We start from the raw sequence: 27,002 nt of genomic DNA, 5'->3' as shown, positions 1-27,002 counted from the left end.
TCTGAGCCAAGGAAAAAATAGGCAGCTTCATCACAAAGTTTGTGAAACTTCTTCAGAAAAGACCTTTTCTAGGAATGAAACTCACAATTCTAGTGTTAAAAGAAACTAGCACCTAGTTAAACGAAACAGCATCAGAAAGCCATATATCCTCGCAGAAGTAATTGACTGCTACTTTGTAATGGACAGGTTGGAACATGACTTAAAGTGAGTAGAAAAAAAGAGCTTCTGCTTACTTTTACATTGTATTTACTGGTTTTCTTACTTTTAAAGAGCAGTGCATTGATATTCTGGAAGATCACAAGATCCTGCCTGACAATAGTAACTCAGCATTAATAAAGTCAGTTCAGTCAAACGGCAGTAAAGATACAGAAGTGGGCAAGTGGGATCACATTTAGAAAATGAAAGGAAGATGTCAGCTCTGGCTTTCATTTCATCACAACGTGAACGACAATGTAAAGAACTGGCCAAGGCAAATTTGAGAGTACAGATACAACGTGGGTTCATTATTATTATTACTACTATTGAAGATAATATCCAAACATGATCTGATTTGTTGAACTACTTGGGCTGTAAGTTAGTGCAGTATTAACCAGCGGTGGATCTTATTCTCTTTTACAGAGAAGGCTTTTCCATTTCATTTCCTAGTCTACTTCATGATGCTTTATGACGTTTTTATCATACTTTCAAAGATGAGCATCCAACTGATTTATTTTGCTTTAATTGCATTAAGTCACACTGCTCAGAGAGACAGTAAGCAAAATGCAGCTTGGTTTCATTATGCTATTCCTTTGTGACATTACATTTAACCTATGTTATTTTTCTTCACAGTATTTATAAAGTAAAACCATAAGAATGCCTGTAGAATTTGAATAGTTTCACTTCTCAGCTTGTTCCAAACAAACAGCTTTCAGGCGAAGGCTTTTAGAAGAGTTCTTACATTCTACAGCCTGAAGCAACTAATGTGCAAGACAGAAGGAAACTATGGGCTGGAAAAGTACGCTGGGCTGTGTCAACTGAGGAGACAGTATGTCATCCTCATAGCATCCTTACTTCCTTTAGCATCAGGTAATTTGCAAATGCTCTGGCTTGCAACTGGCTTGGCATATTGCAAAACTAACATTTTCTGGCTGAGCACACATTGGCTTGAATAAGTCTTCAAGCCAATGATGACCATGCATAAGTGTTAAAATTATACTGCAAACTAAAATTGGTGTATTAGCCTGAGGTTAGGCCTTGCAACAAAGCTGTTTCGAGGAATGTAGGTTGGAGTCATGATATGAAACCCAGGAAATCCCCACACAAACCCTCCCCTACTCAAAGAAAGACTGAAATCCAAAGAGAAGCAATTTTGTCTTTCTTAGAGCATTTGTATCTCAGAACTATCTGACTCTGAAATCTGAAAAAACTCAAAACGTATGCAGATGCAAGGAGTTATCTTTATCTATTAATCCACTAAAATCTCTGACTACAATCTGAGTAGAATGGAATACTTTGACAAAAAGGTGCATTAGCTGGGGCCAGTGAAAGACCTCCTCTTCCTGCCAGTATTGGCCTTTTGCGACTGCTACCGGTTCACAGCTAAAGAACTTAAGGGCAGAATAAATAAGATTCTTGTCCGACTTTCTGTCTTAACAGCATTTGAGTCCAAACCCCAGTATTAGGAGCAGTCATTTCAGCAGCAAAAGTTTTAAAATTCAGAGCAGATTAAACTGTTTTATGCTGCAGTGTATTGGGGGAGTAAGTCACCCCCCTTCCCAAAACTCTTGCAGTATCAGGAACCTGAAGTCCTTCCAAAATCCAGAGTCAACAGTCAATTAGACTCTGAATACATCAGCAAAGCGTGTAACCATCATCATCACCACCATCATCATCCTTCTATTCCCTCTATATTTCAGAGGACTGATAGTCCGTGATAGCTTTTCTATCTGTATTCACTGCTATAGAATTCACTTCCAAAGCCTGGAAAGCAATCAGGAAACATCTCGTAACATCATGACAGGGTAAGAAGACAGGTCTAGTTGTTTCTGCCAACAATGGCCTTAGATATTCTCTGGATTCCAGGCTGGCAGTCCACAAGTCTTTCTCTTGGAAGAGGTGTGAAAGACTGCCTGTGCTGTGAACATAATCTTGCTTAATTTTCAGATCTCCCCACAATGTTTATTAACAGCAACAGATTCAGTTGCCAGAAAAAAACAAAAAAAAGTTCAACTTTCAAAAAGGATCTTTCCAAGAGTATGTGGCCAGTAAGGAGACAGTATACTTTCCATAAAAAAAACTGAGTGTGGGCAGGCAGAAAGGAGAGTCTTCCTGAGCATGTGTGCATTGTGCACAGCCTTCTTAGATTAACTGTAGCTCTTCTTATGGAAGAGAGAATTTTATAATTTAGTGTTATTTAAAAGTTAAATACTTCAGTTATGTGTAACCCAAGGCTTCCTTTCACTCGCTAGCATGGTTTTCATCCAGATCTTTAACAAGCTGGTAATGTGAATGGAAGATGCTACAAAGCAGAACCCAAAATGCAGCAGAATGCAAAGATATGCCAGTCAGCATCCTGGTGACCTACTTTTATTGTAGCAATCCCATTTCTGAAGATATGTCACTATTCTTTTTAGGTAAGCTGCACAATGAGGTGTCAGCAAACATGCTGCTTATCATTAAAGATGTTGCTTGATGACTGCAAATACTTGTCTGTATGACTGCCATTCTTAGTCAACGAGCTCCCACAGTAATGTGCAGTATCACTTTCCTAAAAGAACAAATACTGTTATGCTTCTACAATAGATATATGTGGGACTGAGCAAAATGCCCATCTATCATAAAGGTGCTGCTCTATGGATTCTAAAACTGTGAAAAACAGAAAGACGTGTTTTCAGATGGACAATGAGAGAGTGGCTTGAGGCTTTTTCTTTTTGGTCTAGGCACATTTAAACAACTATTTCAGTGTGTTTCCTACATGTTCCATTTCCTACATGTCCTAAATGTTCTATGTATTACCTCACTATCTGACTTGATAAAAACTCCTTAGTTCTTCACAGCCATTGATCTTTAAGGCACATGTCAAGCAAGCAGAACATCATTACCCTCCCCTATAAATAAGGCACAGCCGCATTCCTACATTGAACAGTCAGTTCACACACACAAAAGTATCATAGAAGTGAATTTATTTCACTTATATTACTCAGAAAAATCTCAGGGAGACTCATAAGTTTGGAACAACTTAGTAAAGAAATCATGAAATGACCCAGAAGTTATTTACAAAACAAACTGCTGACAACATTGGATGAAACAAACACCAGTAATATACCTTCAGGAGCATTCTGAAACTGCAGCCTAAATTGAAAGCACTGGTGAACTGAGTGCTTCCAAATTTCTCTTAGTGGCTTTTTTCAGGGAATGAGGGATAATAAATTAAAAAGACCTTAAAACTGGAAGTATTTTCTGGCTCATTTACTGACAATGAGTCAATATAATTTTACGGGTGATGAAGGCTACAAAACAAACTAGTTCATTAGCAAGCCAGCCAACAAAACCCAAAAGTAACCTTGAACAACTTGCAGGGCAGTGTATTACTAGGCATGTATTTTTACACTTCAGTCTGAAGCTAAATGTTTAGAAAAATAATATTTAGAAAGCACAATGAAAAATGAACAATACTTACAACCATACCGTTTAGGGACACCCAGCAATCTGGTGGGAAATCCTGGAGCAATGGTACTAAAAATTGAAGACAACCATCCCAGTGGCACAGCAGTAGCATCATTCCAATCAGATTAAAGATTCTCACCACAGCACTGGCCAGATCGTACGTCATGTGGAAAATCTGTGGGTAAAAATTACAGGTGATGTACCTGATGCAAATCAGAAAGATAAAACATTTGCTTCTCATTGGGCAGGTTAAAGGCAAAGAAGTATCATCCAGAACTTCTAAAAAAGCTGAGATTTCTCAGCAAGGACCATTAGTTCGGGCACACTAATTTGGGCAGAGAGCTGTGCTGACATACCTGACTCTTGGCTGCACACGAGTGTTATATAAGCTGCTGAAAAGGCATATTTTGGGTAACAAGTCACCAATTAAAGTATTTTCTCAAAGCCTACAATCCCTTTGGATTGAAGCAAGTCTCACAAATTAAAAAAGCTTGTTAAAAGTAGAGAGATCATTACTTGTCTGTGAATTTGGTGTCTAAAAATCTGAGTAAAGAAATAATATAAGTAATTTCACATATTTTTGGACTTCTATTTCTATACTATTGATCCAATTTGCACACACCAGTTCACCAGGCAAAATGATGAAAAGGTAGTTCATTGCTCTTAATCGTTAGCAGTTTTCCTAAAATGCTGAGAAACCTACAGCTACTACATCTGCAGTAGCTAAGTTTATATCAAACTAATACAGCCATTTGGATTTCAATATATTCCTCCATTCTTAAGACAAAAAATGTTTGCACCTGAAAAGTGTCTTACAGCAAATCACACATATACTCTTTAAAACAACATAGACATTCTCAGGTTTGTCATGGGCAAATTTGTTAGACAGAATTAGCATGAACAGCAGCAGTCCACTGCCAGCTAATATGGAGAAAAACACTGTGTTCGGCACTTTTCTACTATATTCGTTTGAAAGCACTTCCAAACTACAAATACAGGTATATTCTTTACTTCTTATACAATTCAGTGAACTCAGTATAAATATGTTACATTTTAATACACATAATTGTCACTATGCAGGAGTTCCACTGAGAAGATGAAGAATGCGCAGTTGGTATCTTATGGAGTTTTAAGTAGGAAATGTTATTTAATTGTACAGATAGACATAGAAATCAGAGACTTTAGTGCTGAAATCTTCAGATTGCTAGAGGTATACAGGCATTTTGCACATGACATTTTACATTTGTAAATAAAGTAATTCACATATGAAAGAGAGGATGTTTGCATCGTAACTTTAAGACATCTAAACTAAAAGCAGAGATTAAGTACCCACACTGTAAATGAGTGCAAATGCAAATATGGAGAGCATGTTATGGTGTCTTTCAACATCATTTTCTGTTAGTGGGAGTTTGTCCTTGTTTGAAAATGGTGGTGTGTGTTTACCTATGTCGTAGAAACATGCCTCAGACGTTAACTTTATGTGCAAAATATTTTTTCATTCATCTAGGTCATCTTAAGAGAGTATGTTCCAAATCCCAGTTTGATAGACAATGGAAACAGATGCTTGTAATGTTATTCAAAATGTCATGTCTTATCCAAATACCATCTAGGTCCTGCCAAAATTCAGGAGATGACACTGATATTTAGGAGACACTTTAAATGGAAATTAACAGAAAAGTGTCACCATTACACCTTTGTCTTGTTAAGAAGTGTATTTACATTACATCTTTTTCAATAGCTACAGTTTCTGTAGCATGATATGCACCAAGAGATTAGATGTGTGAACTGAAATATTTCTGTTGTAAAGAACTGGAAGTACCAGCAAGGATTATTACTGTTTTGCAACACTAACACTCATTCAGGTTACGCTTTATCCACATAGTTGTTATACTATAATCACAAAGGGCAGATGAATTCCTGGTCGCACGAGAAGTTGCAGAAGTTTTGTCAGAGAAAGAAGGATTTCGTCTAGAATATTTGTCTGAAAAAGTGCAGAAGATCAGGCAGAAACAATATATATTTTACACAGAGAACAAAACTCCCCCAGGAATTTTCTATTGCTCCAGAAAAGCAAGTTATCACGTCTCTCCACTACAGCTGGACAAAAAACAGATTTTCCACCCATGCTGTTTTCATACTGCCTCAATATTCCCATCAGGCTGTAAGAGAGCAGATATTCAGAATAACTCACTGTTTTGGATCCTTTGTGTTTTTTAAAAAATGGATCACAAATACGACAATCGGAGCCAAACTTAGCACAAACACCTTCATTTCTATACTTAGAAAGAGAACTTTTCTGAAAAGATGCACCTAGGTGCATGTGACAAAACAGGGGAAGATCTGGTTCTCCAAATCACTCCAGAGTCCAAAACCCAGCACTTGCATATACTCAAAGCTCCTGAATTCTTATTCTGCCTATGGAGTCAACTATGGGCTTAGGCACCACGACAGCTTGTGCATGATAATAGCTGCATAAAAATGATAATTCTATGTCTTTCACTTGGATGGAGCCCATTTTTGGGAATCCACTCGATTACAGAGACTGCGAAGCTCATAACTTGATATAGAATTTTCTACATTTCAGAACACTCTGTGCTGGTACATTTTCATTTCAAATTTTGAAACTATATAATTGGGTAATTGGGCACTGAAAAGAAAAAAAAAGTGGGTGGATACATTCGCCAAGGTATTTATTTAAGCATTTCTGAGATCTTCCCTAGCTCTTACAGATACATCCCTCTCTGCCCACCCCATGAGACTTCCCAAGCGAGCCAGCAAGAACCGGGATGCAGAAAGAGATATTACAAAGGGAGACTAAAATTCGAAAGAAGAAGCTGCAGCAGTGAGTTCAAACTGAAGGACCTTGCTGAACCAAAGATGTCTGCTGTTGGGTTTGGGCTCTGCAAGGACTATTCTATCTTGCAAAGTGGTACAACTGGGTAACAACTGATTCTCTTCAAAGCCTCTTCATTAGTAGTGTGCCTCCACAGAAATAGTCACATTCTGCAAGAAGAACAACATGTTGAAAATTTTATGTGAAACCACATCCAGCAAAGGAAATTACTGCAAGAGCCTGTATGTGACACTGCAACCTTCCATTATTTCTGAAACCTTTCACTCCAGAAATAGCTCCTGTGCAGCTTAGCATTCAGGGTCAGTACTATTAAAAATGCGTGAGCATATTCTGGATATTATCTGGATTGCTTAACACGGTAACATTGTATCAGCATTTCAACCATATCATATCGTACTGTCATTGCTCATCTTTTGCTCATATAGTCTAATATTTGTGTAGCCTATTCTAATAACTGTGATAACTCTGTATTAAAGAACATAATTTCATAGGAAATATCTTAAGCAGATGTTGAAAAAACCTTTTAAACATCTCTGCATATTCTCTCTCCAATAAAAAAAAAAGCTGAGTTTTTTTCTCCTAAAAGGAACTTCTCATGGAAATGTGTGCTTCGTTGGAAAAAAAAACATTTAAATACCCAAAGCATACATTGTAGGTGAACAGTAATAGTTTGTGGTACTGGGTTGAAATGTTTACATTTGGAAGGGAGGGAAGCTGCTTTTTAAAACTAATATCCAAACTACCCTGTGGACAGAAGACATATATTGCATGTTTAAGATTTTATACTCTTCCGTTCTGGAACTGATTGTGATACATTGAAACAAGAGCAGGAAGAGAGTCATATTTTTATACCATTTTCTTTTCCGTAATCACAAAGTACAGTTCCTATATTAATGAACTAAACCTTACTAAAACTCTTAGGAGATGTGTGAATTTTGTTAAGAGAGGAACTGGAGGACAGAAAGCTAATGCCATTTATTTCAGCAGATGGTAGCTAGCCTTTCAGCCGGTCCTCCAGTGGGATAGGAAGATACATAGGAAGACCACAAATCGATTTACTTTAATTTTGAAGTATACATGTGTGGTTAAATCTCTCTGTTTCAATGAATGTCTTATCAAGATAATATTCATGACAAAAATAATTCAAACACTTGCATGTATCTAAAGTTAGACTCCTAAACCCATTATTCAGGTAGTCCAATATACATAGCCTGGTTATAATTAAACACTTCTCATCCACAAATGCCATGCAAACAAGCAGGAACTGCAGCTGTAAAACACAATTGAAAATCTGGCCACTTTATTTTGACTCTTAATTTCATACCTAAATATTCAGTTTAACCAGCAAGAGGTGCAAATTTTGGACAAGACATTTCAGAAAAATTACTAGAGTGACATGAGATTACTGCAACTGAGAAAAAAATAAAATTCCCCTGAGAACTAACTCTTTCCACATTTTTATTTCACGTAATAGGAAAGATTTGATAGATACCCCTTCTTTTTGCTTACTGCTCAGTTTCACTTCAATTACATATGATATTTTTTATTATAATGTTTATTTGGGAGGGTTGGCTATAATACTGCCATTTTTCATAGTTTCCATATGCTTCAAAATTGTGTTTCATAAAAGATTTAGTTTATTAACTTACTTCTGAGAACTCACAGTTTCTTCTATGTTATTTTCATGACCTTTTCTCAGTACCCTGAAAACCTTAAGTGTTTGCCTGAAGAGCTGACAATGCTTCTGACAATGGCTGAAATGTAACCACAGATAAATAGTTTCTAATATTTTGGCAAAATATTGCTCACAGAGAATAAAAAAATTGCTGAAGAAGTCAGAGTTCACATGTTTTATCTCAGCTTTTACTCCCACTTTATTAATGACTCTTTTTATTCACATGTGTGAAGGCAGGAAGCAGACTATTCCTTCCTCACATTTCTAGTGAGCGTATACTTTAAATTGGTCCTGTTAACTCTGATTTCTGAGCCTGAGACAGAAAAACTGTTCCAGTCTTACCAACCCACTTACTTAATAGTATTTGCGGGCTGTCATATTCAGTTAATAGTGCACATATAGTTTAACTAAACGAACACAAAATCTGTTGAACTGCTGTTGTGGAATGCATAGGTTACCTCTACTGCCTTCTCGTAATTGGAATATAACATTTGTTCAGTTGTGATTTTTAATTCAGTTTGATTTTTAGCTTCAGTTTATATAAAAATTGATTTATATAAATTTAAAAAAAAATCTTAGGATTTCCTAGAAAATTTATTCATATCTCACATCACTGACTACATCCAGATACCTGTTCTCTTCCACCCCTCACTGAAGATGCTCAGCATCACAAAGCTAACTTGGGTTTAATCTTCAGATTAGGTTTTGCATCAAGCCTTGGGCAGTATGAAATGACACTCATACTAAGTGAGCTGTGTGGAGTCTGGAATATTAAATAGACACAGCGGGGAGACAGAAAGAGCTATACACATGCATGGAGGCTCTGGAAAACATGTTGAAAGCTGTACCAAGGGCAACACTGAAACTTCAGGTTAGATTACAGGGCAAAATAACAGCTGTAAAAATGACAAGGAGTTTTTGGTTCAATCTCTGGGTCAGTCCAGAATTATTAGGTTTATCACTCAGAGCACTAACTAGATAGAGATTATAAATCATAGGATTCAAACTTTCCTACCGGAGCTAAATATTCACTTTTAAGACAGTGATTGTAACAAAGCTCTCTAGTAAATGATATAAAAGGGGAAGGAGAGCACAATACCTCTTTTTGAGCAACCATCTCTCAATCTACTTTAAACAATGAAAGGCAATCATGGCTTTTTGTTTGGCCTTTTCATATTCTACAAATCAGTTTCAAAAGACATTCTTTGTAAATATCTATTTATAGGATATGGCATACTACGGGTCTGATCCAATGTCTACCAAAGCCAAATTCTTTGGGAGTTGCAAGTTACTATGCTCTACATTGGAAACATATCTGCACAAGTAGATGTAAACGTGCACTGATTGAAATGCCCGGTTTTGCCCTCAGGGTAATGTTTTACACTCAGCTGACTCCTGATGTGTGTCATTAATTTTATAAGAAATAATTCATCATTGATAAGTCAATAGTGGGAAAAGGTATAAAGCACTATTTAATCTAGTTGTATTTGTGACCTCAAGCTGATGACAAAAGCCAAGCTGTGCTTCTGCTTTATTTGTCCCTGCAATGAAAACACCAGTGATTCAATAAACAGAACAATGTATTTTTAATTAAACGCATCTAGAAAAAAGAGATGAGAATGGCCTATTTTATGTGACCTTTAAAAATTGTTATTTTCTAGATGGAGTCAATCTGACATTAGGTTTTATAATAAAAGTTCAATTTTTTCCAATTCAAGGCATGTACAAATGCAAGCCATCTTCTGTGGAGCAAAAAGAACAGCAGAACAACATATAAATGTGACAGTGTGCTACATTCAGGTTAAACCTGAAAGAATTAATAAAACTATTTTGCTGAAGGAAGATTTAGGCAAGCCTTGGAAAGGTCACTTATAACAAAGAAGCAAAATTTTTTTACTAGATATAAATTTTGCAATATATATTTTCTACTGTAAATTGGCAAACGCCATACTAATATGTTACCTTTCACACAAAGGGCACCACTTCACTGCCAAAACGTGAAGTTTATTATCCTGTTGTTATTAATGTGTGTGACCTGTCTTGACATCTAAATAGAGAAGAGCAGTCACTTTAGTTCTATGATGAAGAAACAAGCCAAGAATGACAAACCTCAGGATCCTGAAATAAAAAATACAGTGCTAATGTTCACTGTGTTTTTACAGAGTTGGAGGTCTCATTCATCAATTATATTGATATCCGAAAGTACCTTATTAGACTAAGCTTTTATCTTTATTAGCTGAAGCAAAGTGAAAATAAACAAAAAACAGCTCACAGCTGTCAGAAAGACACAAACACACAATACTAACAGCCTGCCTCTGAGACAAAATTCAGCTGAAGCTCTTCTTCCTGAGTCATAGTACCAAACTGAGAGTGACCATACAGCAAAAAACACTTGAACTGTACATGAGCACAGAGACTGCGAGTTTTGTCAGTTCGAAGTATAGCTCTGTTTCCTTTTCAGCATTATTTCAAGCATCAGCTCCAGCTTCTTGATGGGCCAGTTATCTCAAGTGACAGCATCACTGAACTCAAGCTGAAGACCTCTGTTGGTGGAGCTGAACTAGAAGGAACACTTCATTTATTATCTTTTATAATTATTTATATCTTACAAAGAAGGCAGCTTGAAGATTCAGCCAGTCTCTAAATGGCACAAAATATTATTTATTATTTTTCTTACTAGTTGAGCGAGAAGAGCTATCTCTCATATTAATGTGCAGATGTACTCTGGCAGCAACAAGAGAAAAGAAAGAAGTTACTCTCCATCACTTATATGCCCACAGAAAGGCCAAGGCAGGGACTATCACAGCACTGAAAAGGGCAGCAGCGCGAGCAGTGTGAATCCTAAAAAATATGACCACCTACAACATTTCAAACATAAAGGCATCAAGTCAGATACCTGAATGCATTTTTTGGAACTAACATCAGCTTCTGGAGCCTATGTTCCCCAGTTTTAGTATACTCGCACAAGCAGTTTTCATTTTTTAATGCATGTGGAACGAAAGAATAAATACCAGACATGTATTTATAAAGAAATCTACCATAAATTGTGTCAAAAATGCTGAGACAATTTAGGGAGAACCTTAGGAAGTACCAAAGTCTTCACAAAAAGTGCCATGTCTGATAAAATTGTTTTATGACTTTACTGATCACTCATGTCTCACAGACCCAGAAACCTTTTGATTTCCATTTTAAAGCACAACCATGGAGATAATCACACTCTACCCCCGGCATGCTAGGTCTTTTCCTTGGAGCCACATATTTAAACGACAGGAACAGGGCAGTGTCCTTGCTGTACGTGGCATCAAAATCAGCAAGACACAATCGGGACTCCCAGACTCCCAGATCCAACAGTGAAATTCAATAAAAATAATAAACACAAAGTGGATACACTGGAGGAAATATTTAGAAATATATACAAAGTAAAAGCATGTCCCAGAAAAATATATATTTACAATCAACATTGTACAAATGTGACACATGTAACCAACCTCTTGCAACTTCAGTATTTTCCTAAAATTAATCCTTTTTTTTTTTTTAAGGTAGTCATATTTTAACTTCCAAACTCTGTGAATATGAAATGAAATCAGATACTTTCTGATAGTAGGAGAAGCAACAGAAGATTGAATGTGCACATAAACTTGAAAGTTTGCATGTTTACAAAAATTCTATCTGAAACTATTGTTTCTATAAAACAACTCCCTTGGTGTTTTTTCTTTCCACTAGATCCATATGTTATGACAGGCTGAAAATACTTCAAGGAGCTTCTTTTGTCTCAGCCAGAATCAGACTTGGGAAGAAAATGAAAGTGTGCAAACAAAAGGAAAAGAAAGTTTTCTCTTCTATCATCCTCAGTCCCCGAAAGAATCAGTTTGAGATTTAAGCGGAAGGTTCATTAGCATTCTTAAATCACGAGTTCTTTTTACATGATGCCTACCCCCAAAGTCACAATGCCACAAATATGAGCTGCAAACTAATTGTGCTAATTATAATACAGCAACATAATGATCTAACAGCAAACAACTGAAATAATTGGGAATATTTCTCCTGGGGAATTTAAACTGATGTCTTACTGAAGCAGTGGAGGTTAATCATCCAAACATGGAAATAATGGGCAAGGAATTGAAAATGAAAGTCATTATGTTAAATTTCCTGTGGAATAAAAGTTCTAAGACCAAACTGATTCACAATGCTTTCTTTTAATAGCATGTGATATCCGCATTTTAAAAATGTTGTTTTATAAGGTACAGTTGTTACATTTTTATGTTTATACATTTGGGTTGTTAAGATTAAATACAAGCTGTGAATAAAATAGGTAAAATTTCATACTGTATTAGAATCTAAATTTTATTTTTTATAGCAATGTAAGAGTTCATAGGCCAATCCTTATTAAAAAGAAAAACTGTCAGTACAAATTAAGACAGATAACTAGTGCATAACACTGTGTGGAAGTCAGCTGGATGCTTGAAGCCCAAAACACAGAAAACCCATTTATTCCTTTGAAAATCTTGGCAATAGCAAACATGATAGTCATTCATATATCAAACACACACACACACACACACAAACCAAAGAAATAACATCTCAAAAGTATATATGTGAATAAATTTTTGTGCTAATTGCATATCAATGATCTGAGGTCTATGTCAGTATTTCACTATATTACAGAATCACAGAGTCACAGAATCACGGAATGGTAGGGGTGTGAAGAGACCTCTGTGGATCATCTAGTCCAGCCCCCCTGTCAAAGCAGGGTCTCCTACTGCAGGTTGCATAGGCCCTCATCCAGGAGGGTTTTGAATACCTCCAGGGAAGGAGAATCCACAACCCCTGTGGGCAGCCTGTCCCAATTTTCCATCACCCTCAGAGTAAAGAAGTTCTTCCTCATGTTGAGCTGGAGTTTCCTATGCTTCAGTCTTTGCCTGTTGCCCCCTGTCCTGTTGCTGGGCACCACTGAAAAGAGTCTGGCCCCATCCTCCATTGAGGACATTGAGTTGCTGGAGCTGTCCAAAGAAGAGCAACGAGGCTGGCGAGGGGTCTAGAGAACAAGCCTTACAAGGAGCGACTGAGGGAACTGGGGCTGTTTAGTCTGGAGAAGAAGAGGCTGAGGGTAGACCTTATTGCTCTCTACAACTACCTAAAAGGAGGTTGTAATGAGGCAGGTGTTGATCCCTTCTCCCAGGTATCTAGCGATAGGATGAAAGGCAATGGCCTCAAGTTGCGTCAGGGGACATTTAGATTGAATATCAGGAAAAATTTCTTTACTGAAAGAGTGGTCAGGCATTGGAATAGGCTGCCCAAGGAAATGGCTGAGTCACCATCCCTGGAGGTGTTTTAAAAATGTGTAGATGTGGCACTTTGGGATACTTTGTAGGAGGAATGGTGGTGTTGGGTGGATGGTTGGACTCAATGATCTTAGAGGTCTTTTCCAACCTATGATTCTATGATTCTCTGATTCTTGCACTTCTTCTAGCATGCCGGTAAGAGAAGTGCAGCATGCGTGCCCAGCCCCTGGCCAGCCCAGCATGACAGCTTTCCTCTTGTCTCACCCTCTCCTGCACAATTTTGCCAACGCTATCCTTGCCACTCAGCCCCTGAGCACAGCAGCGCTCCCGCGTGTTCCTTGTCCCAGCCCCTCTGCACAGTGAGCTGCCCATGGAGCCAGCCTTGCCCAGCGTCTCTGCTGGGCCATGGCACACCAACTCTCCCAGTAAGGTAGTCTTGCTGCCTTTGCTTTCTTGAGTTTCTACTGTTTTCTAGCTTATCTGATGAAGATGTCTTGTTTTCAAATCACCATTCAGCTGTAAGTCACTTAAACTGCTGCAGGTTATTTTGCCCCATTTTCTAAGTACAGAATATCCACTAGGTTGCATTTTGAAAAGGCTGGCTCTGGTTCCCTACTGTAGCTCTTGCTGGCATTGGAGTCACCCCATGTGATCATCTATGGTCTATCTTCAGAGGTCTGATCTGAACTTTTTATCATTGGATTGAGATTTTACGAGACGACTGAGTCTTGAGTGATCTGTTGTTGAACACTACAGAAATAAACACCCTTTGCGCAATTACCTCTATTTCTGCATAGGCTCTCCATTGGCCATTCATGTTGTAGTAGACGATATACCTCCTTACCTGTACCAGGAAAATCTCTGTCCCCTCATGTATTTTGATTTAGTGTATCAACATTTCTGCTAGCTAGATGCTACTGCCAGATCTCCTTCAGAGTAGTATTTCAGTCCATCCTGCACTTGGTAATAGGAACAGTGTTTTGGGCACCACTCGTTGCTTGCAGCGTTGCACTGGTTTACTGCCAGGGCTTTTTCTGTGGGATCGTCTGCAAACTTTTCCAATGGATGCAATTGTATGTCAAAAAAAATCAACTGCATGTTAGTCCACAGAGCTGATCCATCCTGTGTTCTGCAAAAGGACCTTACTTACATGTCTAGCAATCAGCAGTGTGGTTTTTGGGCAATGTCCTATTCTCAGACCACATTGTTGAAGGCTTGGCAATTTAGGTTGCTTTCTTACAGCTGATTATTTACAAAAGCAAAAGTGACAGAATTTTGTCTGTTCTCAAGAGCACTTCTTGCAACCTTCTGCTGTCTGACCCCCATCTCCAGACCCTACCCATTACAAGCACACCAGCAATTAAAGTACTCTCACAGTGTGGTAGTCAGTGCAGGCTGGTGCTGGCATTACCTCTTCCTTGATATCACAGACTACGATGCTGTACGATGCTGTACAAAGTGCAGTTCAATGCCATGCTGCAAAACTGCGTAACACTGAGCAATACTCGTATTTGTCAACAGTTTAAAGCAAAAACACCTCCCATTTCACATTTTCTTATGAACAGACTGCATTCATTTGTTGGCTTCTGAGTGAGTTTATTACATGCTAGCCCCCCCTGCCTTTTTTCAGTTTCCTGTTTCTACTTTGTCTGTCTGCTGACACCAGAGCTGACACCACAGCCTCACTGGAATCAAACTGGCTACTGAGCAGCAATATAACTCATATATGACAGACAAATGATTGACAGCCAATGGAGAGGACACATAGTCAAGCAAAACTTGAGGCTAAGAACTTGAAGCAAACATGTTCTTCTTTGATTTATCCCATATACCCCTGCATTTTTTTATTCTTTCTTGGAAAACTTTAAGACATTTGCTTTGAGGTATTTAATAGTTTTACTTTCCATTCCCTTTATATTGCTATTAAAAGATGGAGATTTTTCTTGTTGCTATTTGAGTGCATTGTCTACTATACAGGCTGCAACCTGCTGCTTTCTTTCTCCATCAGTCTGTTTCTGTCTATCCCTTATTTTGTACAGCTCTAACCTCCTGACATTTTACTTTTCTGCTTTCTATATATAGCCCACATTTAAAACAAAAGAAAGATTGCTAAAGCAGTATCATGTAATTCTTTAAAGGAAAGACTACCCTTACTTCCTCTTTGTGGATCATAAGCAATTCCAAATTGGTGTTGAGATTTTGACTCATTTGTATTTTTAAAGGCAGGCTCTTCTAAACTAAACATCTGGAGGAAAAGGATTTACTGGCAGTAAGTAGACTACAATTTCCCTCTGGTTTCTCTGCTTTCTCTTATTCTCGTTCCCCAGAGCATCCCTGCAGTACATTTTCAGTCTATCCATTCCAATTTTTCTATACGCTGTCCCTTTGCCACATACTCTTTTGGTTTTCATTTTTTTCATCCACTCCCAAAGAGAACATGAACCCTACATCCAAAAAACATCCAGAAAAGGTTCCAAAAATCCAAAAATTTAGAGCAAGTAACTCTGCCCACCCATTTCCACAGTGACTGTGTACAATGCCTTCTATTAAAAGGTTAGTGCTGCAGCTACCATATCATGGCAACATAACCAACTCCAACCCAACATAATTGTGATTTAGGTGACCCCATAATACTTGATATTAATTTAAAAATATGTCTTGGGTTGTTAATATTTGCGTGCCCATTAAACTTAACTCAGAAATTGGTGGGAGGCTAAAAAAAAAAACAACAATAAATCTGACATGTTTACAAAATCACACAACTCCAGGAACTGGGGCGTAGAAAGAAAAGCAATACTGTAAGGCCTACAGTCAAATTGGAAGAGTTTGCAAGTTTGCAATGATATTTCAATCATCCTGCTTTTACAAACTTAGCCTTAAATTAGAGATATTCTTTGTTTCCAGAAGGCTAAATCCTGGAAATGTTTATTCTGTGTGCTCTCAGTGCTGCAGTTTGCATCTCTGGGACAGTGCTGTGACAAAGACTGAATAGCAAGAACAGCATTTACGCAATTGCAGAGTGACAGTGAAATGGAGAGTTATTTTTATCGTTGAGTTTGGCAGCACCATCTCAGCACTAGGTGCTCTGAGTGTTTCAAAAGGCCTAGTTTGCGCATGGTAGAGCTAATTGCCCAGGAAGAGAACAGTAAAAAAAGCAGAAGTGGCAGGAGGGAAGAGGGAAATTGTAACCAGTACCTGGAAAAACCAACTCAGAATGCATGGAAATGAGCTGAGCAGGACTGTTCGGGTAGCACCATCAGGAGCACTGAATGGTGGCATCTCACATGTGGTCAACAAAGATGGAAAAATTAGTAGTGCAGAAGCACGTCCCCGAGCAGCAAAGGTGGTGAGTGCCGGGAGGAGCACCGTCCAGCCGCCACTGAGGCTGAAGGCTTCCCCTTCCCTGTCCACCTCTACTGACATAATCTAATATGATAATAACACCAGGACATTTGGCTTTCAGCATTTTTTTCTGGTTGACTATGTTTGCCTAGGTACCATGATCATGCATGTAAGCTGAGCCCTTTACACAGAGCATCAGGGTGTCTTGAAGCCTTGGCGTCGGGCCGGTGGCAAACCCTTTCATTTACCAGTCCCTCTTATTTCTAATGAGGTGATGAAAATACAATACGAGGAGCTCCCAGGCAGCCCCATCCCACAAGCCAGATACTGGTTTATCTCTGAATGCTTTTCCAGTTGTGTAACTGTTGTATGCCTGGGGGTTGTGCATGTGCCTGGCATCACGCGAGGAAGGGAAAGAAGAAGAATAGAAGGAAGGAGAAGCCGTGGTTTTACAGAGCTGTGAAAACTATTGTCTGTTTCTCTATCCAGTCCTTGCCCTGCAGAGACAGGCCATAAGCAATGAAAACAGGCTGCAGGGAGTTTTCGGAAATACTACTGAATGTGGAGAAGCACTTACTCAATTCTCTAACAGGCAGTATTCCCTGAAGTACAATTTTGAAATTACTCTGGACAATTTATCACCTATCCAAATGACCCTGTCACTTGGCTAGTCCATCTGCCCGGAACTTGCTTTAATATTCCCAGCCCTAGAAGCAGCAATAAACAACTGCCATTTATTATAAATCAACCTGCCAAATACAGTTTTTTCCTCCCTGTCTGATGCCGAGAACAAATAACAGTCATTCCTGGGCCACCCACATGTTTTCTAGACATTAAATTGTCATAATTTTCACTGCTAAACAGAAGAAGGACAAAAAACCCAACCCACATTCATGATCACTATGGGAAATCCTTTACGGTCTGACCAGTTACCGCTTGACTTCTATTTCTAGAATAAACACATTAAAAATAGATAAAGAGGTTGTCTTACTTTTTGACATGCCTCGTTAAATATTCAGGCTGTAGTCTGCAGAAGACCTCCACTATTCTGCTCACTCATGTGTCTTTACAATACTAACTGCAGAATGGCTTACTGTTGAGACGCAGGAGACACAGACACCATGACTTGTCCCTGGCTCCCTACTGGTTGTCTGGATGAAAACCAGGCTTGCTACATCCTTTCTTGTGCACCCAGCACAAGGAGGTCATATATTTCCCACGTATGACGCACATCACCTCTACTCCCTTGAGATTACAGAGTGACAGCACTCGGTGTCTTAACAGCCATTATGAGGAGCAACAGTGATATTTATATTAAAAAAGCTTAAATAATTAATTACATACTATTTCCCCCCAAGAATCACGGAGTTCATTGCATCGTGATAACACTAAAGTGAACGTTACCATATTGAACTACTCAATGCACCAGTACAGGCTCAGGGTGAACCTGATGGAGAGCAGCTCTGAGGAGAGGGACGTGGGTGTGCTGGTGGATGACAAGCTGACCATGAGCCAGCAGTGTGCCCTGGCTGCCAAGAAGGCCAATGGGATCCTGGGGTGCATTAAGAAGAGTGTGGCCAGCAGGTCGAGGGAGGTTCTCCTCCCCCTCTACACTGCCCTAGTGAGGCTCCATCTGGAGTACTGCATCCAGTTCTGGGCTCCCCAGTTCAAGAAAGATGAGGAACTACTGCAGAGAGTCCAGTGGATGGCTACGAGGATGATGAGGGGACTGGAACATCTGTCCTCTGAGTAAGGCTGAGGGAGCTGGGCTTGTTCAGCCTGAAGAAGAGAAGGCTGAGAGGGGACCTCATAAATGCTTATGAATATCTCAAGGATGGGTGTCAGGAGGATGGGGCCAGACTCTTTTCAGTGGTGCCCAGCAACAGGACAAGGGGCAATGGGTGCAAACTGAAGCACAGGAAGTTCCGTCTGAACATGAGGAAGAACTTCTTCCCTCTGAGGGTGACAGAGCACTGAAACAGGTTGCCCAGGGAGGTTGTGGAGTCTCCTCCTCTGGAGATATTCAAAACCCTTCTGGATGTGGTCCTGTGCAGCCTGCTATAGGTGACCCTGGTTTGGCAGGGGGGGTTGGACTAGATGATCCACAGAGGTCCCTTCCAACCCCTAACATTCTGTGATTCTGAGACTCTGTAACGTTAGCTCTGAAAGCCAAAACAAAATGATTGACAAAGTACATCACTATTTTCAAAAGATGGAAAAGTTTTGTAATCACAGACTAAATGCTCTAAATCATAGTCAGGTCTCTCTAACATCTTACTTTCAGACTTACACTTTTCCTCTCAATTGATTTGTCTTCCCTTTGCTCTCCAGTGATTATTGATTCTTCCCTTCTGAAGGAGCACAACTATAAAACAATTATCTGCTCTCTCAGTATTTCACTGTCAGCTACAGGCAGAATGTTACTCCATTAGTGTACTGTTACATTTTTTTCTCTTACTTCAAGTACAACTGCTAAAATGGGAAAACAGTGTACAGTTTCTTTTATAATGCTGGACATAACGTACTAACATATATGTGATATGATCCGTATATGGGTGTGTAAATATATGTGCATACCCTAATATACACAGATGACACGTGACAGTGATGTATGCAGAAGTAACACTGGGCTTTTGATACATGCCTGAATCTCTTAAGCAATCAAAACCCCATCTTCTACCTTAGCCACACTCTCCTCAACAGTATTTCACTACCAAATGCAACATTTCTGTGTATAAATTCAGCACCAACTGATGCCACGCTCAACACACAATTCTTGTCTGCCCTGTTTCTCCTTCACTTTCAAAGAGCTCTTTACTTAAGACTGTACAGAGCTCCTTCAGAGGATGCACATACCTCCAGGTATTCTAGGGAAATCCTTGTCTTCCACAAGTCAGTAGGAGTTGGGTATTGCCTTCAATGGATCCAGCATTTCACATAATTTTCCCTGTCCTCTTGTGACTGAATTAAATTAAATGGCAGTTAGTATGTCCCAACTGTAGCAGGAGAAAGGATTTGTGAGGCATGACTTCAACAGACAGCCAAGAGGGAAAGACAACTGTGTTGTAAAGATAGCAGAAATGTAAAAGCTGTGGTTCATATGGATTTTAGTTCATTTCGAGTACTACCCCCTGTTTTATCAGATGTTGCATGTTTTGGTTTGATGCCTGAAATGGCAAAAGGATCCGTTAACATTTCCTCATTATATCTTCTACATCAAAATAAATGTAAGTTCAAGTTTTATTTGTGTGTCTGTACTCCTGGCACTGAGAACATGCATGTCTCTTTGTTATCAACACGCAGTAACATTATACCAGTCTGTATTACATGTTCTTGCATTTATTTTATCTACAGCAGTAAAATTGGCCATGCTGGTGAACATGCTCTTTTCTGAAAAGCAAGCTATAGACAAATTAATAGATTTTGCATCTTTTACAGTTTCCATAAGATTCGTGTGGAGACAGGATCTTATCTAACCAACCAAAGACTACTGTCATGTGGGTATTTACTACTTTTGTATCTTCACCTGATGACCTAAGAGAAAATACACTGATATGGTTTTATATGTGCTGTGGACTATTTAGCAGTAAACTGAGAGGAAAGGGACATCACTGTCTGTTAAATTTATGTACAGAAATATAAACTACAGCCCAAATCACCAAGCACTGAAAACTAGCACAGAGAACATCCACAACTCCATTACAAAGTCTCCTTGCTATTCCTATCGTTATTATTACTACTTATTTTACACCAACTTTAAAAGAGGTACAAAAACCGCCCTGTTAAGCAACTTTCAACATCACCTGGACCCAGCTAATTAAGGATGCAGAAAAAGGACCATGCAGCTTAATGCATAAAATGAACACCCAGGATGTCTGAACATTTTGTTCTTCTACAACGCATAGCCTGTTTCATTTGAATCCACTAGGCTTTTCGGTGCCTTTATTTTTTTTGTCCACAATCACTGCAGCTTTCAGACTTATTTTTCCATTACTGCATTTGGTGTGACGAAGGCAAAAGTCCCCTATACACTATTTTGAAACCCTGCATTACTTGTAAAAGTGCCTTGCGACTAACATAAACCATTTTAGGACAGAATTAAAGGCTTTTTTGTGTTCTTCAGCTTTGATTACTTCAGTTCTTCTACACAAGATGTCACAGAAACAATCATCTCCAAGCCAACAGGACCGAAGCCACCTTCCCCAGTGCCATTTCAGCAATGGCCCAGATGTCACCAGTACTAATGACTGCTAAGAAATATGGTCATAGAGATTGCTCTTTGGTGTCACTAGCAGCTCAGGTGTCATGCATTACCTTTTGAAGCTTCTTAATATAGTTGATATTTGTGATCACACTGAAAAAGTTACTTGTAAATATATATAGACCTATACCCGTATATATCATTTACCAACTGGGGCACAGTGATAATGGTGATTCGTATGGAGGACATCTCTGTACAAAAAGCCAAGAGAAAGAACCAGAGAAGACTTCTCTCATCTGTTTCTCCTCTCACACCACACACACACCCCAACCCTAAGACTCCTGTCTTTCTCATTAAATGTGCCAGCCAGGCATCCTCAAAGGCAAAATCCTCCAGTGTTGCTAGCACAGGAAACCTTCATGACGGAAGTTGGCTTCTGGAAGAGTCTCTCCAATCCAGTGAATTTAAAAGACACCTGGGAAGACTCACATTCTAGTCTCAGCATTTAAATACCCTTACAGAGGTTTTTCTAGAATATTTTGCTGCAGCAGTTGGGTTTATTTCTCTCTGCTCTCCAAGGGCCAGCAAGATCTTTGTTCCCTGCAGTAAGAACCTTGAGAGAGGGCTGCACCAACCTGCAGAAGCATTTCTCCCTCATTGTCAGGGATGGAGAGGGTAGTAACAGATGTAGCTCCTCTGCTCCCTTGACAGACTCTTTTGACACCTAGACCCAGTGCCGGGAGGATGTGGGTAATGAGCCAGGCTGGGTGCTCACGCAGCGATGCCCCAGAGCTACACTCCCCATGTTTGTACTGTGTGAAAAGCTGGCACAGGCTCGTTGGGGTCATCTATCTACACACAAATCCACAGGGACTCTTGCCCAGACCTTGTACTTTAGGATAGTTCCTGACTAGAAGCAGCTAACAAATGAAAAAGAAGAACATAATAATTCATATATTGCAATTCTAACTGGTCACCAGGAAGGATTAATCCACACACGATGTGCCAGCTTCCCTTAAAAAAAGCCTAAATAGGGGTGCAAAGAAATACATAAGCAAATAAAAAAAAATATTGGGATGATTTATTCTAAACAGTTTAATGGTTTGCCAATTTCCTATTGATTTGAATACGGTATGACTAACTGTCTTAACTAACTCCTGTTACTCACCTTTAAAAAGTCTACATTTCTTCAAATCCTGCTGAATGTGCTAACACATTTGTACCTTGAGACACATGGCTGTCACCTGGTGCAGAAAAAACACTATTTCTTTATACATTTTCAATTTGCCATAACTAAATTTTATTGTAAGAGCCTCTATTCTTATCAAACAGGTCAACCTCTCAGACCCAGTCCACTGCTGTTTGTCCCTTCTCTCACTGTTGGCATGGCTTTACCAGGGAAGTTTAAAATACGTTAAAATCTAAATAAAAAACACAAACATAGTTTAGTGAAACGTTTATACATTTTTAAACAAAAATCTGTATTCAAATCCTTGTACTTATTATTCATAACAAAATGCTAAATAAATTCTAGTATAATATCAGGCAATCCTCACACCAGAAAGGTTTTATTCCGTAAGTTATAAAAAAACTTGTTAGCCACCTTTATTAGAGAAAATATGAAATCCGTTATACAACTGACATTTTAGAGATCATCATGTGTATTAAGCTGTTATGATTTTTCTTTTATTAACATATAAATTATTTGATTATTTTTGAACAAAAAAAGCATGTAGTGCCACCTAGGGGTATCCATAAGCTTATGAATTAGAATTTTTTACAGCTCAGATATTCTGAATTAGGTTTATTTTTCATAACTGCATTCGTAGGAATAAAAATATGTATTAAAGAAGGTTTATGCAATTCAGTTTTGCCAGCCTGACAGTAAGGCATATGGTAATTCCTGAAACATGATGATATTAAGGTTTTTTCTCTGTTTCAGCCTCTAACTCTAAACTAACTGGCTCACACAGAAAATTACAAAATAAATAATCTGTATATTAGAAGGAAATCAATAACAGGGAAAAAAAGTTGTTCATCTGCCTCAAAACACCCACCTTACCAAAACAGTGGAAAATGAAGAATCACATTAATTTGCTATATTGCATGTGTGAAACTCCATTTCACACGCTTGAGTTTGCATCCAATTTCCTCCAGTCCAACAAAAGATGGGCCAGGTGGGAGGATTCCTTGGCAGTGGCATCAAGCCAAAAGGGAAGTCAGACACAGTATCTACTTACTCACTTCAGTATTTATTTCTTGAGTTGTTTTGTTTTCTTTTGTTTTGTTTCCCCCCTTGTTTGCTTTTGTCAGTAAGGGACATATAGGCATTATTCTGGAAAGACTGTGGATAGTAAAGTGGATTAAACTATTCTAGACTACTTTCAGACATAGTTAATTGACAACAAATGCATTACTACCAAAAGGAGCCTTGAATCTGTCATACTTATTACAGATAAGGACTGCTTCGTTCTTCAGGCAGATTTTGTATAGAAAATAGTACCGCAAACATAATGTAGCAGAGGATTAATCCTTGCTATTGTTTTTCAGAGCAAACTTGAAATGACCAAACTGACCACACTCATAAAAACATTTTAATCAGGCTGCCTTAGCAATGTAAATGCCTCACCACCTTCTGTGAACATGGTATGGACTCACCACACAACACTACCACAGCACTTCACCAAGCCAGAACTTTATACACTAACTTGCTCAAGGACAAAATATGCATTTGCAGGTGATGTGGCATTAGCCTTGTCTGCCTAACCCAGCAAAGCACCTAGCAAGTACCTTATTTTAAGCACATGAGCGGTTGTCTTGATTCAATGGGAAAAAAACCCAAACATACATGGGTCTGTCCACCATTTTAACTTGGTATGAGAAGATTCACAACACTGGAAAGTGTGCAGTTATTGGTCTCTCTCAACCCTGTCTCTTTTGTCAGATATCAAACAGGGCAGTGCCGCTCTCAGTCCAGTCTGCCACCACCTCTGTGAAATCCCCTGATACCCCTTTCATAAATACAACAGGAGCAAGAAAGGCTGGGTTTAATAATCTGAATTAATTTATCTTCGACTTTCAGTCTACCTAATTTTTTCAATCATATTGGATCACAGAGTCGTAGTAATCATTCAGTTTTACTGAATATAACCTAAAAAAAGCCCCACCTAAGAGCAAAAGTGCCAGAGTGTATTCACTACAAACTACAAGAAAACCAGACAAATCATTTAACAAACGATCTATGTTCCACACAGCAGGGTTTTTTTCACAGCTTCCTCCTCTCTGTTGAGCACACCCACTCCTCTCTATGCTGAAGCAATTCAAAGATGTTACCAGCATGTCTGTGAGGTTTGAAGAACCTGTGAAATTGTATGGATTATTTAGAAAGCACTGTTCAGAAACAGTGATGAAGTCATCATAACAGATTTTTCCAGAGAAGTTGCTCAACATCTCCCTTAGAAAGCTGCAGGAACTGGAAATGTAAGCACATGAGAGAGGATTTAAGTCTTACTTTAAAGTACTAATATCAATGCAAATGCTGACCGTGGAATCTTCACATTCTATTGTTAAGCATTCAGATGATACAACAACATTAACACAATAAAATTCTGTTAATCATGATAGTGCTAAAAAGAAAAACCACAGCAAAAAGGCTACTAAACTTATTGTCCCTGGCAATGTTGGATTTGTCACAGATTATATGGGACATCAGTCCTCCAAAATGCTGGATGGGTTCCCTGGTCCTAATCCAGGAAAGCACTTAGCAAGTATCTAAAGTATATTAGCAGTTGTCTTGACTCAGTGGGAAAAATCCCCAAACCAACTAAACAGAGGTCTGTCCATCATTTTAACTTTTTATATTTAGGTTGGCATCGCTGGAGAGTTATTTTGTCATCCGTCAAAATGTAGATCCGTTCTAGATTTAGCTCTTCTGTTACATTCTAGTGGAGGACTCTGCTTTACATCATCTACCAGACCCAAGAGCCTCCTCAGTTGCATTATTTCTGTACTCTGAAGTTGGTACTTCTGCACCTATACCCTGTAAATCCTATTACATCCCTATGTGAGGGTCCTCGTCTACATTTCACCAAACCAATAGCATTTCCATACATGCATTTCCTTCCAATCAACTAATTTGATTTTCTAGTGGAATGGTTTAATCATCTATTTGGAAATAACCCTTATCTGGTATATTCTCTTGGGCTACTTTTCCGCTGCATGGAAAGAGAATAGTTATGGACAATTAAAATTACTCTAAGCGATAAAGGGAAAATTACATCTGAAATCATGTTCAATAACTAAGAGTTTGTTGAGCTGACCTCCCTGAGTTACAGACAGGCCTAAAAATACAGAACAACTGAGCACCTCCCCTTGATATACTGCTTATTGACTTTCTTGTTCTTACAAAAGAAGTGTTAAGAGGTTGGGTTTTTTCCCTTGATGAATTACTGCCTTCATTTACCCAAAGTGAAATTTTTATGAGTCAGGAACAATCTAGGCCAGTCGATCTCTGCCACATTCCCAACCTGCTATATTTTTCAGTCTGCCCGGAAAGTTATACAAGGGTCCCTGTTAAATTCCATGTTCTGTGGTAGATCTGCTTATTACACTGTTTTCCCCTTCTTCTGCTCTGTGCAGGCAACGCAATACACTGAGTAATGGTTTCTGAAGTGGTGCTTTTAGCTACGTCACCTTCCCTTTTGACTATTATTTGAGACATTTTATGCACTTATGTGTTTAGTTCTTCAGCGCTTGTACTCTGAGACCACATGGCACTGATCACACCAGCAATTCAAACTGGAATTTCTCCCTCTGCATAAAAAAAGAACACCCCCACCTCCACCCCCTGCCTTTGTTATAAGCTTTGTGGGCTTTCTTACATACGAACTCATCCCTCTTGAGGGGATCCACACTGAGACCAAACTGAGAACCAACAGAAGGCAAGGCAAAAGTTAGCGTGTGAATCTTGCAGATCAGCACGGACTAAACAACAAATGCCTATAAATAACAAGTGTGGAGAGCCTAGTAAAAATATCAGTACAGTAAGACACAATGGGGTAAAACATCTGAGGAGTCAAGATAAGCCACTCCAAATAAGATATTGAAGGATTTTTGGTAGTAGATGGGGGCATTTAGCAACATCAGTACACTTTCAGATTGGGAGAGTATAAGAGGACAGAAATAAACACAGGTTTTCTTAATTCTTTCTGGAGAACACATGAAGAATGAGCAAGTTGTTCTGCCTGAGCACCAGTCACTTTCTGAAATCCAGATTCTCTGCTCTGGAGGTACCTAGTAGTCTGCTAAGACATAACTGCAGAGCAAGCAAAGCTATTTGATCTTTGATATGTATGATATGTGGCTAAGTCTTATTTTGCTATTTTGTGAAGACAGCTGTGAGAATTTTAGGATTCTCTGTCCAAAATAGCAGCTCTAGCACCAAGTTTCAGTCAAATACTGGTTTTCTATACCTCATATACATATCCAGGCTGTCCCTGGCCAGCCACAACACAGAATAAGGACTTTGTACACTCTTAGTAAGCTACAAGGAGTCCCCTCTCACAGAATCCCACACACCAGAAACAGCTCACCTCTTCCCACTACCATTTCACCCAGACCCAGATGAGGAGGAAACAGGGTTGCACACCAGCATTTCACCTCCACACTCCCATGCAGAAGCCCCTGGCATATCTGAAATCTGTGATGAATTGCAATTCTCAGTTTCATTTTCAAAGCCAGGGCAAATGCTTTGGCAGCAATCATACTTCAAACAAAGTATGTAACAGAGCTTTGACATTTGAATTTGGACTTGTAGGTCACCTGAGGGTTTTAATGGAACAGTCTCATACACACTCACAAGAACACGCAGTGATGAACCTTTCCGATGCAGGCTGGGGCAGGTTTTCACATTAAAATACAAACCAGCTAATTCACACATTGCCCTCTGATATTAGACAGTGGAAAATGGTACAGAATGCTCCTCCTATCCAGGTCTAAGAAAAA

At 39.0% G+C, this 27,002-nt stretch overlaps 1 protein-coding gene across 1 annotated transcript in view; it reads right to left on the bottom strand.

The window, feature by feature from the left end:
- HCN1 (hyperpolarization activated cyclic nucleotide gated potassium channel 1) overlaps positions 1 to 27,002 on the bottom strand; it is a 210,775-nt gene that overhangs the window by 96,745 nt on the left and 87,028 nt on the right. The window contains exon 3 of the mRNA XM_075411543.1: positions 3,659 to 3,820. Coding sequence (XP_075267658.1) covers positions 3,659 to 3,820 — 162 coding nt within the window. The remainder of the gene's footprint in view (positions 1 to 3,658; positions 3,821 to 27,002) is intronic.

Source organism: Opisthocomus hoazin, chromosome Z (genome assembly GCF_030867145.1).
Source record: "Opisthocomus hoazin isolate bOpiHoa1 chromosome Z, bOpiHoa1.hap1, whole genome shotgun sequence".
NCBI classification, from domain to species: domain Eukaryota; kingdom Metazoa; phylum Chordata; class Aves; order Opisthocomiformes; family Opisthocomidae; genus Opisthocomus; species Opisthocomus hoazin.
The sequence above is the reverse complement of the archived record's forward strand: the minus strand, read 5'-3'. Positions and strand labels throughout refer to the sequence as shown.